This window comes from Python bivittatus, unplaced genomic scaffold (genome assembly GCF_059951505.1).
Source record: "Python bivittatus isolate LINGU-HERP-01145 unplaced genomic scaffold, Pbiv_v1 ctg000330_np1212, whole genome shotgun sequence".
Taxonomy (NCBI): domain Eukaryota; kingdom Metazoa; phylum Chordata; class Lepidosauria; order Squamata; family Pythonidae; genus Python; species Python bivittatus.
The window spans coordinates 32,281,234-32,295,545 of record NW_028277058.1 but is presented as its reverse complement, the minus strand read 5'-3'; the positions used below and the strand labels follow the sequence as shown (position 1 = coordinate 32,295,545).

General features: G+C 36.7%; 1 protein-coding gene across 1 annotated transcript in view; it reads right to left on the bottom strand.

The window, feature by feature from the left end:
• ANO4 (anoctamin 4) overlaps positions 1-7,727 on the bottom strand; it is a 63,704-nt gene extending 55,977 nt beyond the window's left edge. Inside the window, exons 1-2 of the mRNA XM_007439739.3 lie at positions 7,676-7,727; positions 583-693 (exon numbers count right to left, since the gene is read on the bottom strand). Coding sequence (XP_007439801.2) covers positions 583-693; positions 7,676-7,727 — 163 coding nt within the window. The remainder of the gene's footprint in view (positions 1-582; positions 694-7,675) is intronic.
• Positions 7,728-14,312: the final 6,585 nt, after the last annotated feature.

Sequence of the window (14,312 nt, the reverse complement as noted above, 5' to 3'; positions counted from 1 at the left end):
TTGCTGGGTAAGAGCTGGCAGGATTCTGGGGAAAGTGCTTTGTCACAGAGAATAGCATGGGTAGTAGCATTCCAGTTTTGACAGGTGGAAAGAGATAAGATAGGAGACTGGGGAAGGGCCACCCTCAGGGAAGGCATTCTTGGTGTCTTGTACCAATTCTGTATTACCAAAACCTGGTTGGGCACAAAATGGGGTCTCCCCTTATGCAAACGTGCCCTCCTGGGTTTCAAGTGTGGCACCAGCTCTAATTCCAGGTGGGAAAGGCTTTTAGGGGCACTGCCCCATACATAACCCTATGAGAATGTGAGAACCTATTTGTGTGGTTAGGCTTAATGAAATAAATGGGATTGCTACTTCTGTACTGGCCTCCCTGATGGCTATCTGACCTACTTGATTTGGTTGCTAGGCTGGTAGTGGAGTTTCCCAGGCTTATGGTCCTGGGAGATTTCAATATTCCATCCTTGGCCACAGAATCCAGAGAGGCTTGGAAATTCAATATTATAATTTTAACCACTCTAGCTCATTTTTCAAATCACATATATAAACACATATTATATAATTAAGACTCACAAAACAACTTACTTTCTTGTATTGCATTAAGAATCTCTGAAAAGTCCACGTGTGTCTTCTGAGCATCAGGCCTTATTGATATTTGTGTTTCCAGCTCACGACCATGATATTGCTCTCTTCTATCTAAAGAAATTGAAGAGATTGGGTGGAGTTTGCAACAACTTAGTAGTTACTGCAACAGCAATGAGTGGAAAAGATACCGTGGCAGCAACTACTATTGTTGTATAGATATTTTTCTGTATAGTGCAGGGAAATATCAGTCCAAGAACATATTAATCAAATTACAGTACAATGTATTTCTCACTCCCAGCAGTGTCTATGGATCAAAATGACATGTGAGATTAGGTCATGACACAAATGACATGATTATCAATGTGTGTCATAACCTCTAATGTGAGTACCCAAGTCATGGAATTTGTGTGATGTCATTACACACATGTTGTTATTTGCCCTCCTTGCCTCCATAGACACTTTTCTCACTCACCTACACCTGCATTTGTAAATCAAACTGTAGTTTCAAAACATGTCACTTCAGCCAGCTAATACTGTTTAGCTTCAGTTTGCCAAATGAATACAAAATGTAGCATTACAATATACAGTAAAGAAATTATTTTGAATCAGGGAAAATTGCACTGCTTAACAATATTTTATAAAACATAACAGAGGCTGAATAACCCATTTCCCAAAATGTGTTATTGGGAAATCGTCTTTTCACACACGCAGTTTTAACAATTTAAGTTTAAAAGGTTTATTACTGCACACATATTGCAATACAGTAGAGTCTCGCTTATCCGACATAAACGGGCCGGCAGAACGTTGGATAAGCAAAAATGTCAGATAATACACAGTAATGGTTGAGTGTGGTAAAAAAAAAAAAAAAACAACGGTCCGCTGTGACTGTTGCAATCGATTTTTGCGTTGCGGCGCCGCACCGTCAGAAGCAACAAGAAAGAGTACACTCACGCTCGCAAACAAGCGGTACACTTTTCTCATCCCCGATTTATGCGTGTTGTTGTGTTTTTTTTAGGGGCGTCAGATAAGATGGAATGTCGGATAAGCAAAGGTCGGTTAAATGAGACTCTACTGTACTACATAAATCTAATCAGGGTTTAACTCAGGCATAAATAAATTTCCTACTAAAGCTGTCAAAACTGAAGACTGAAATATTCCTAATATATATTTGTAGCAGGGAAGAGCATTGGCATCAACAAAGGAAAGGGGGCAAATGATGACACAAGCATAATGATGTCATCACACAAATGCTGCTATATTTGCAAGTATGTCATCATGATGTTTATGTGATGACAGCATTGTGTGCCTGTGACCATTTTAGTCTCTTTGGATCTATGGATACTGCTGGGGAGGAAGTGAGGTGTCTGTTACCATCACCCACACGAGTTTGCCAAATTCATCCCTGGATCGCCACACACTGTTAGTAGTTGTATAACTCTAGTGCAAATTTAACACTGAAGTAATAACAAACAAAGGATTTTGAAGAAAGACAACAAAGGAAGGTTAGTTTCAATATTACATGAGGCTGAGATCCACATACCAAACTAGCACTCATTAAGTTGATCAAACAAAGAGATAAAGGGATAAAGAATGGGAACAAAGAATGAGCTACATAGTTGTGCAAAGGCAGCATTGAAGATAAGTAAAATATCCTGGCATAACTGCTCTCTGCTTTCCTTGCCAATGTTATATTTCTAATTCCAGTTTTCTCATGATTTTGAGGCACAGAGACTGAATCTTAGGACCAAGCAGACAAAATCTGTTTCTTGTCCTCCTTGCTTTTCTGAGAACCTTAAACCAAGACTTCCTGGGGACAAAGAAACTTCTAACTTCCCCTCCTTCCCATTTCCACTTTCTGTCTCTTATTGAAGGAGGGCAGTGGCTTAGAATTATGGGGTACTTAAGGTTTCCATGTTCTGGTAGGCCACTCACTTAAGAGTCAAGAGTTAACATGCAGGATCCTGGATCTTCTACCTTCCTGCCTTTAGACTGACACTAGTGGAAAGATGCTGGAGGTCTAAGGGCTCCAGCTTCAGTGTAGCCTTTTAGAAGTTTAGAATTCTTATTTTAAACACAAACCATAATAAAGCTTTAGCATTGGCATTTTATATTCTCCACATTAAGTGATCCATTTTTCCATGAAGCATTATAAGGATTCATTTTGTGATTGCAAAATTCCATATAATTAGTTTTATAAATTGTACCCCAATCGTTTTATAAAATACACAAGTGCACTGGAAAATTAAGATAATTTTAATACAATCAAAGATGGAACCTTGCCCCCTCCGCCAGTAGTATGTAGAAGCATAATCATATCCAATATTAGGTCTACCAGATTAAGGCTGCAAAAATATACATGACTACCAAGGATAGCACCGAAAAGGTAAAGTTTTCTATATGCTGGTATGATATCTGAAACCTGCAGCTAAGGTCATGACTTGTTTCAATCATAATTTGTTAGATAAGCCTTAAGAGCTGAATTCATATACTGTATAATAAGTAAGCCATGAATCAAATGAACTACATTATGATACACGAATCCAGCCAATGTAGATGGCTTTGGCTGAAGCAATACAGAATAGGTAGAGAGAGATCTTTAATGGTCTGAAGGAGCTTCTCTTTAAGCTGAGAGTCCCAACAGTTAAGTATAATAAGTAACTATAATTTATAGCAATGAAGTATAATAAATAATTTCCTTAGGGTAAGTAGCAGGAAAATTTTAGTGCAGAAAATACTGAGGGATAAACGTGTTTCCACCAGCACCATGTTCTAATGGACTCTACAGCTACAACAACAACAACAAAGAAATGCAATTATGTATTTCTTGTCTACTAAGAAAAGGTTTGCAAATAAAAGCAGCCTATGACATTAAAAAAATGATTTTTAAATCTAGTTACATTTTTTTAAAATCATGTCCCAGCATTAGGAAGAGACAAACATGGTAACAAAATAATCATTGTAAAACCTACCTTATAAAAGAAAGCAAAAGTGTCTCATTTTAGCAAGGGATATATTGGACTGCTATAGATTTAAAACATTTTGAAAAAGAATGTATTTTTTCCTCCAGCATGCTAGAAATCAATTCACTCAATTAAATTGATGGGCAGGAGGTTCAAAAGAAACAAAAGGAAGTATTATTTCACAGAATGCATAATTGATGTATTGAAGTTATCTACACCGGATTCACTGATGGCCATTAGCTCAGACAGCAGTAAAATCATGAAGAGATACCCATTCACAGCTATAACAATGTTGGCTGCTTGAAATCTAAGCTTTGACTATTAGGTGCAGGCAGATACACAGGCTGAGACGTAGCTATTGCTTCATAGTTACCCTGCTTGTTAACGTCCTAGAGACATTAGGGCTTGCTAAAGGAATGGATAAGGAAAACTACAGATAATTGTAGTGCAGCTGCTAAATAAATTAATTTATGTTCTTTTTATTTATGTTGAAAAATTAATAAAGAAAACTATATTTGCATAATTTCCACTGCAAGGAACAGATGCTGTTCATTATTTTGCATAAACAGTTTTTGATAACAATTATGTTGCTACCGAAAAATGTAAACAAAGAACTTTCTGGCTCAAATCACTTACAAAAAGCTCTAATGATAGAATAGATAACATTTTGTTATTAGTTGTTAACAACGGTTAGGAGTTAGGAGTGCTCAAAGCATATTGTCCTTTAATAATTCTTACTTGTAGGAGTGTTGTAACACAGTATTATCACTGTTTTGCATATGAAGTGGGCATAGGGTGAGAAATAGTTAATTGCCAAAGACAAAGAAATGTACTTTTTTCAGTGAGATAAAATACAGCAAGCTTTGGAACAGGCATTCCATCCAAATGCCGAATTCAGATGTTTATCACATTGAATCTAACACAGTTTCCATATTCAGACGCTCAACTAAAATACAAGTAGTCCTCGGTTTAAGAACGAGTTTCGTTCCCAAGGTCTGTCGTTAAGTCGAATTTGTATGTAAGATGGAACAGTATTATTGTATAATACTCTATAAGCAGTATTGTGTAATTAACTCAAACCATTGTGTATTTAACTCGAATCACTGTGTATTTAACTCGAATTTTGTATAATAGTCTCTGTTCTTAACTATGGGTTGTCTGTAACCTGGGGACTACCTGTATGCTTTCAGTACCTGATAACCACACACTTGACTTTCCAGCATTCTTACAGCAATGTGGCAACATTTGTCTCTGTTTCTCTCCTTTCTCTCTCTCGTTTACAGTTCATACCGGCAGCTTGTCCCCTAGCAACTGAGGAGGTGGGTTTCCTCCAGAGCTCTAGTCCCCAACACCTATATGCAAGACTTGGCCAATAGGAATGCTGCCTACATCAGGACTTCTTAAGCTAGATACCTTTCAAATTTGATGTTTAAAATCGTAATAGCATTATGAAATATGCCAAAGTTGGATGAAATCAGCAGGCAAAGTTGACCCTTCTTCTAGTGTCTCCAAGTTTAAGTATGTTCAAGGTATTTTCTGTAAACTTTTTCAGTTTGAGAGCATCCCCCCTCTCCTGCTATACATACTTATTCCCTTATCTTATGGGCAATGCTATGAAAATGTCATACAATATAGAGGCTGCCCAGTTTTTCCAGTTGTAATGTATAGATCTGAAAGCTGAACCATCAAAATGCTGAATAAAAAAAAATTGATGCCTTTAGATTGTGGTGTTATAGAAAACTGTTGAGAATACATTGGACAAGAAGAGCAAATAATTCAATATTAGATGAAGTAAAACCAGACTGATCAATGGAAGTACTAATAATAAAGCTAAGCTTAAACACTTTGGGAGCCTAATGTGCAGGCAAGTGAGAGTCATTGGAGAAGATTCTGATGCTTGGAAAAATCCAAGGCAATTGAAAAAGAGATTGATAGAATAGTATTAATGATGACACAAGCATGAGCATTCAAGAACTCAAAGAAGCAGTTACTGACAGACAATCCTGGTGAAATGATGTCCATCAAGTTATTATTTATTTATTAATCAAATTTATATGCCACTCATCTCACTGTGACTCTAGTGAGATGAGTCTAAGTGACTCTAGGAGGCTTACAAGTAAAAAGAAAGCTATAAAAATCTTACAAAAATAAACAAAGTTATATAAACCTGATAAAATGTCAAAATAATTAATATAAAAGGGATGTGGGAAATTCAAATTTGGCATAAAAGAATGACTTGTTTCCCCTTCCCTATACATTTCGTGGTGGGGTGGGGCTACATACATGCAAAAGGTGAAATCATAGACCACTCTTTAGACAGGTAACTTAGAACATTTCTGAAAGATAAGGGCTAGGGAGTTACAGGTAGTTCTCAACTTACGACCACAAATGGGACTGGAATGTCCATCGCTAAGAGTTACAGTTGTTAGGCAAAACATCACGTGACTGCACCGCTTCCAGTTGCAGTTGTTAGGCCAGGACAGTACCATTGTTAGGCAAGTACCTTATGCTTCTCCTGCCCTGCCATGCTCGCTTTTGCTTCAACTCCTCCCACCCACCTATCTCCTTCCCATCTCTGCCCTTTTGGACACCCTGCACAGTGGCATTCCTCAGTGGTGGCAGCAGCACTGGGCTGAATTAGGGTTCTGGGGCCTTCACCAGTCTCAGCCAGCCACCACTGCCCCCAGGCCTGTATTTCAGTCCCAGCACAGCTGGCACTGCTACTGAAGAGTGCCACCTCAAGCCCTGTGCCATGGTCAGCTGCCATAGGGCAAAACCCCAGCCACCCTGCTGCCCTGCGCTCTACAGGCCCTACCGCGCCCAGCTGACCTTCAGCATTTTCTTCCAGCTGCTGACGAGATGCACCCAGCCTGCCTCATGCAAGGCAACTGCTGGCCATGCCAGCCCTTCTTCCTGAGGCCGCTCATGCCATTCTCCAGATTGCATGCAATGTTCTCCAAATCCCATGCCTCATTCCTGCATTGCTTCAGAAAGCCTTTGGAAAGATTCTGAGGTCTTCCATGGCTAAGTCTGGAAGCCCCAGGCGTCTAATTCAGCCCCAGTGCTGCCACTGCCACTGAGAAATGCTACTGTGTAGAGCATCCAAAAGGGCAGAGATGGGAGTAAAATAGGTGGCGGGGGAGACCTGAAGTGCCACTGCGGTTGTAAGTGCGAGCGAGCTGCCAGGTTTTGATCATGTGACCACAGGAGTGCTGCAACAGCCATAACTTTGGATGCCAGTCATAAGTCCCTTTGTTCAGTGCCATCGTAACTTTGAACGGTCACTGAACAAATGGTCTTAAGTTGAGGACTACTTGTAGAAGGGTTTTTCCCCCCTCTACTGACACCAAAATCATGGAACGTGTAATACAACAGAGCAGATAGGTAATGTAGGGGGAGTAAACAGTAGCAGAAGAACCAAACTTTCAGCATTTCCATACAAATACCCAAAGCTTAAGCCTTATACTTTTCACTTACACCAGCAAAATGCTCCAGGAAGAAAGGAGTGATAATTATTTCCTATCATTATGACTGTGATTAGAGGTTATCATTTACAAAACAAAGCCTATGTTCTTGCTGCTCAGTAACTCTCACAGAATGGTCAGAAAGACCCAATGATATTTTTAAAAAGATTTCCAGCAGCTACTGGTGTCCTCACTGGTGTGGAAGTCCTTTTGAAACATCTTCAGTCAAGCCAGTGCTGGCTTAAGAACACTGCCTGAGAAACAAGTGATTATGTCCATAAATTAGATAAATGTGAGTTTATCTATATATTACAGATATAATATACAGATAAACTTACAATTATCTAATTTGTACTCAGAGAAGAAATATTTTGGCATGTTTTTTTTTAAATATAAAAGACAAGCATAACTATACTGGATGGTAATTTTTACTAGGAAATCTTAGGAAAAAAATGAAATATTTCAATTTCTTTAAAATCTTACAACCATCTCTGTTCCTGCTCTGTTTATCAATTACTATGGTAATTGCAAGTAAGTACAGTTAAAAAAACCCATCAATCTATTAACTGATCTAGAGATTAATTCTATGAAGGTTTGATAGAAGCTCTAAGTATTTCATAGCAGGGATAATTTTTGTAAAGCACTCAGGAAAATAATAGAACTAAATACCTGGGTGATGAGAAATTGGTGATGTAACAAATCCAGAAGAGGAAGTTTCCATGTTTATCGACCTTCTGACTTGTGGAAATGAAGAATGCCTAACCACAGATGGATGCTGTAATAACCAGTTACTTGCTGTACTTCTCCTGTGGTAGACCTGCACACAATTTTCAGCCCCATGAATACATACGTTTTTACCTACCAAAAAGGAAAATATAAAAGTTTATAGGAGGCAAACTCTGAATAAGCATATTACAGATTTTGATGTAGAATCTGAAATGAAAAATGTTATACTAATCTGGATTCATAATTTAGGTCTGAAAGTTTCCCAGTTTTAAGAATTACAGCTGCAATAGATTAAGTAGATATACTGTACTTAAGAATCTAAGGGTACTTCCAGATGAATAGTTCCTAATGCTATCAAGTAAAATTCAATATGTAAACAAGGTGATGGAAAACAGGCACAGTAACAAGAGTTTATTTGCAGCTGATAAAATTTCCCACATCCATGCAAATATTAAAGATACAGGATCCTGTCTCTTTTGTAGAGTGTGTGGGAACCAGAAGGGGTCAATCACCTTATATCTTATGATTGCCCTCCTAGTGATTTTAAAAAATGGCAGGGGGATAATTTATCTATACTGGAGGAAAAGTCCTGAAAAGGAGCGTTTGGACTTTATTAACGACCTTCTTTAACTTTTTACCTTCAAAACTAAATTACTGTCTCACTGTATTCACTCACCTTATTTTTGACCACGGTTATCAAATCAAATTTATTGTAATAATAAAAAATCAGCAATGAACATAGTTAATAATTCTATATACCTTTTACCCCTTCCTCTCTAATACTTTGATTTCAAAATGTCTTCCTGAATAAAATTAATTAACTGCTACCTTATTGATAGTGGCTACTAGAAATGCTATATATATCTATAGATATCTATATCTATAGATATAGATAGATAGTGGCTACTAGAAATGCTATATATATCTATAGATATAGATATATATATATATAGCATTTCTAGTAGCCAGTATCAATAAGGTAGCAGTTAATTAATTTTATTCAGGAAGACATTTATATATATATATATATATATATATATATATATATATATATATTTATATTAAAAAATATTTATTTCAACACCTGAGCATATTAATGATAAATTTTCACTTCTTTAAAAAGAGACAGCACCACAGGTAGTCACAGAAATGATCTTAGCTTTCCTTCCCACTTTATTATATATTTATTAACATTCAGGGACATTTTTCAGCTCTTGAATGAATTAGGCAGCTTGGATGAAAGTACTTTTAATTTATCTAAAGCATTTTAATGTTTTAATTGAGGAGAGATGTTAAACTATTCTATGATTATACAGTGGAAAATGAAGACAGAAAGGAGAAATAAATGGGCAATGACTAAAGGAAGTGCGGGGGAAGGGCAGTAAACAGTGTTTTCTTAATTTGCACATAAATGGTCTAGATTTAGGGCTGAGTGGTGACCAAGAGAGTTATATAGACCTAAAAAAGATCCAAAAATTAACAACAAAAATGTTTTGAGGACTGAAACAGCTCCCTTATGAAAAAAGAGTACAGCAATCAAGGCTCTTTAGCTTGAAACAAAAGAGGGTAATAGGAGATATGGTAGAGATATTTAAAACATGAATACTGGACAGATTAAATATCTATTAATAATGATAGCTGTTTACTACCTCCTAAATTATACACAGCATGCCTTAAATACTGATTGACAGTGGAAGGAGGTTCCTGTCCTCTAGCCCAGACTCCCTAATGCATCCAAATCCTCATTGTGTAACACAAAATGCTGGACCAGATAGGGCTATGGCCTGATCCAACAGGGCACTCTTTACATTCTTAAAATCCTGCTTTTCTATTCTAACTTTAACATCTGTGTAATTTTTTAAATGCCATGCTAGCTTATCATCTTCAAAACATACTTAAATCTCTGTAAGCCCAAGGAGCTTTCCCTTTGAAAGTTCTAACTATACACAATTTCTGCACAGACAAAGACAGGTTCAGTTGCTGAGGAGGAAAACTGAACCATAACCAAGACTATTGTCCTTAAAGTATGATCATGGATAATTATTGTTAATTTTTGTGTTAAGTATTGTTGCTCTTCATAAAGCCTTATTATTGCTATATTGCTGTTTATCTGACTTAAGTTTAATTTGTAGTAACTCGGTATTTGAGTCGAATAATGTATCAGAAATCACAGCTTATTTCTTTTTTACATTAAATATAGATACTATATGTGTAAGAATCCAAGGTGAATTGGAACAACCTGTTCCAAAAAAGGATTTTGTATGTTACCAACCAAGCCAACTGCTAGACCCATAACTAGATTTTTTTTTGGCAGGGATCTCCATAAGATACTACCATTCTTGAGATCTGGAATATACTCCCTTGGGATTAACATTTGGTTCCATTTGTTTATTGTTAGCTGCCTTGAATGATAAAATTGATTTAAAAAGTGGGGAAATGAAGTATATACCATAATTTCCTTAGGCTGAGTAGAAGGCATTCAAGTAAACCTGCACTCAGTTTTTAAATTAAAACAAATTCAGATGATTTCTCAATTTCTCGCATTTTCAGCAATCAAGTTTTATTATCTTAATTTGCATTTGTCAGCATTTCCAATTCTTGAATGCGAATCTTAAGTCATGGAACAAGGCTGAGAGAAGGAGATGCTATACGTGATCCTCCCATTCTGTGGAAGGTCTTGCTTGCTGATTGCATTAGTTACTTGCAGCGAGAAACAGAAAGATGACAACTCAAGGCCTCATTTACCTCTGAAGAGATTGTGGAGTCCTTAGTGTTCTCTGAGCTTGGTTGTTTTCTTGCAGACATTTTGTTATCCAACTAGATAACATCTTCAGTGCTAGAAAGGAGTGGGGTTTCCTCTCCATTCATATATAGTAGCTTGCCCCATCAGTGTTGGTGGGGGTGTGGTTTTCTCCTTGGTAATTCCTTGATTAGGCTGTTGTTTACTGCTTGATTATTTGTCTGAATTGGTAGTTCCCTGATCAGTGTACTGTTTGCTGCTTAATTGTTTTTCTGGTGTTAATCCTGGTGTTAATCCCTGTTTATCTGGGTGTTGATTGCTGGCGAGGAGGTGTTCTGGTCTTTTTGTTTCCTTTTTTAGCTTGTTATTATCTCTTCTGAATGGTATGTAAATGTTGTTTATCTCTATGTGCCTGTTGATGGCTGACTTGTCTAAATACCAACTTCCAGAAATTCCCTTATGTTTTTGGATTTAGCTTGGTCTAAGATGCTGACAGTTTCCCAGTGGTAACTGTGATTGAATCTGTCCATATGTTGTGAGACTGAGTTTTCATCATGTCTTCTGACTGCTGGTGTTCATGGATGCGCTCTGCTGGCCTTCTGCCTGTCTGTCCTACATAGTGGCAGTTACATGTTGTAGATGACTCCTGTTTTTCCTTCTTGGGCTACTGGGTTTTTTTGGTTTACTTAAGATGTTTTGGAGGACTTTAGTTGGTTTGTGTGCTGTGGTGATGCCATGTGGTTGTAATAGTCTGTTGGTTGTTTCTGAGATGTTTCTGATGTATGGCAATGTTACCCTTTTCGTAGCTTGTGTTGGTTGTGCTGTAGTGGGTTAAGTGGTCAGGCACTTTCTGATAAAGTTGTGTGACTATCCATTCTGTTGGAAGATGTTGTATAAGTGGTCTCTTTTTTGTTTGTTGTTTTTCTGCTGCTCTGGAGCATTCCCTCCATGCGTTGACATATTGCCCTGGAGAGGAAACTAACTTATAAGCATTATTATTCTCCTGTACAATTATTTAGTCTGCTAATAAAATGACTTGTAAAGAAATCTAGCAGGATTTAATAGGAATGTTTCCTATTTTTCTATCCCCAGAAAATGTGGTTACATTTTACAGAAGATGCCCGCTCTGTCTGTGTTATCCCTGTAGCAATGTTGTCCATGAATTTTGTCATCCCTGCCTCTTTTATATATTGAAATCTTGTAACAATTATACCCAGATATAGAATTAGAAAGGGTTTTTAAAAGGTATCTTCTAGAGTAAATGTTATTTAACTTATCTTTAGTTTTGTAGCCCCTACAGCCCTGTCTGAGCACACCACCAAATGTCACTTGTGCAATTGCATCATCATCATCATCGCAGCAGCAGCAGCAGCAGCAGCAGCAGCAGCAGCAGCAGCTACTCTGAGGAGCAAAATTCATGAAAATTGTAGTGTAAGTTCTAGAAATGGTTTACCACATAAAAGCAAAGCAAAGAAGTAACCTCTCCTAAAAGGAAAAACTTTGCCAGCCTGCCCACTTTGGAACCTTGCTCCACCCTGCTCTGCTCTTATGTATTTATCGTGTTAGCTGGTATCCAAATCAAGCTTTTTTAGCCCCTTCCCCCAATAATTTTGTCAGCACTTTTTCTCTAGTTTCAGCACTATCACTGGGGACTTCTAAGGAATATTAATAGGCTTTGGAACAAGAGAGAAAAAAAGTAAAGGATGGGAAATAAGGGAAAATGCCTTTGTCTAAAATATGCAGTGGCAGCTACTTCAAAGTTGCTCCCTCAGGTCCCCTCCAGAAACCTTCACTTATGGTAAAAAGTTTCATATATTTTTTGGTATGGTCAAACCTTCCCAGGTGAACAGGTATTTGGGACTATATCAACTTTTGCTGAAGGACATGAGTGTTACAGACATTCAATGTTAGACACTGGGGTGGGGGGAGGGGGCTATAATTGTTAATCTGGCCTCTGTGCACCACAGATGGAGAGCTACCAGAGTTGGCTGTAAGGAGCATTGTAAAGAGTTTCTAGATACTGTCCAGAGATGTTTCATCTTTGACATTAAGGAAGGAAAAAACAGATATATAAATGCAGGTTTCAGATGTAGCTCCCCAATATTTCTACAGTATTATTCTATGAATGAAAAGTTACTGAATTAACCTTCGCTATTAAATGGAGAACTAAGTTTATGTTCAACTACTGAAAACTGAAAATGATAAGAAGCAAACCTGAATATCAGAAATAAAGATTTACATTAGCTGCATAGTAAAGGCTATCAAATTAAAATTGTAATTTCTTAAGCAACATATAGCATTTCAGCTTGTTTAAGACCACTTGAAAGTAATTAGATTTTGGCTCAAATTCAGCCAATTAAGCAAAAGAGCCCTGGATCCATAAAGCATAAAGGTAAAAGCAGATGCTATTTGCAAAATTGTCATTGTACAGGATGATGCCAACCTTCTAAAACAGTTAGCAGTTAGTTGTCTTCATAATTTATTCAAGAGTTGATATCATTAATTTCTATTATATTGCAACATATGCAATATAAATATTCCAAAGATTGATTTCAGTTAGAGCATTTCCAAGCAGATATTGGATAAAAATTCTCCATGTACGAAATAAGTAAACAGTTTGGTCATAACATGCACACAAACAACTGTTAACTCATTCTGTTACTGAAAGAGCTCTTCTGTGTATTTTTTTTTTCAGAGCTAAGTCCCATATGGGACTTGCAAATAATCTTGCATAGGATTGTAGTAGAAGATCTGTGCATATTATTTCTGGACCCCATTTTCAAAAGCAAAAGAAAATATTTTCAAAATTACTTAAAATCTTAAGCAAAAAGTTAGAATTAGCTGAGATTATACCCAAGTATCCAAAATATGTCATTTCATACTATGGCAAACCTATAATGAACACTCACTTAATCAAAATAGCTGTGCAATTATTTGGAAAAGATACTGAGTTAACAACGTTGTATACTGCTGTCCCCAATTATACTACAGATAAAGAAATAGGAAAAGCTAACATTATATTAGAACCGCAAGGAATTTCTTGTACAGAGACCAGTACAAAGGGCTAAAAGTAAATAAGTATTTATGATATTAATGGTCTGAAGAAAATCTATGCAATAGAACTTCTGTGATCTGATTTCTTAAACAGAATTAGAATTTTGAAGTAATTTGCCATTCTTACACATATGATGCAAAAACAGTATAGGATAATTAACTTCTTAGTATAAGTCAGTTTCTATGATATAAACATTGTACTTAAACTGGAAGAGGTACAATGTTTGCTGAGAACTCATTTCCACAGTACTAAAGTCTTAATACTTCATTGTTAATTCACTAACAGATTTGTGAATCCTAGTAAGTGATATTAAAGTCGGTTCAAATAGCAAGTATCTGATAATAAATATCAAAAGTTAATTGTTTTGATAGCATTAAAACATGTTGCAGTAAAGGCTCAAATTTAGAACTTGAATTGTCAATGGGGGAAAATGTATTGTGATAAAAAGATAGTGAAATTCAGCTGCTTTCTGTCTGTTGTCTTGATCCAGGAACCAAGCAGCCCTTGCTAATTGCAGGGGGTCTGTTTCAGCTGAATAACTATAAATAATAAGACTGTAAATAAAGATACATTAAAAATATATATTTTACACATGTACAAAGGCCCATCTGCCATTTCTGTGCAGGCATAACATAAACAAAGACATCCCTTAAAAAGCACAGACACATGAAACTATCAGAGATACCAAAATTTGGGGAGAATACACAATTGAGGATAAAAAAAGTGCAAATAATAAGAACTGCCTGTAATGGTCTTTTCTGAAAAGAGATGAATGCATTAAAAAT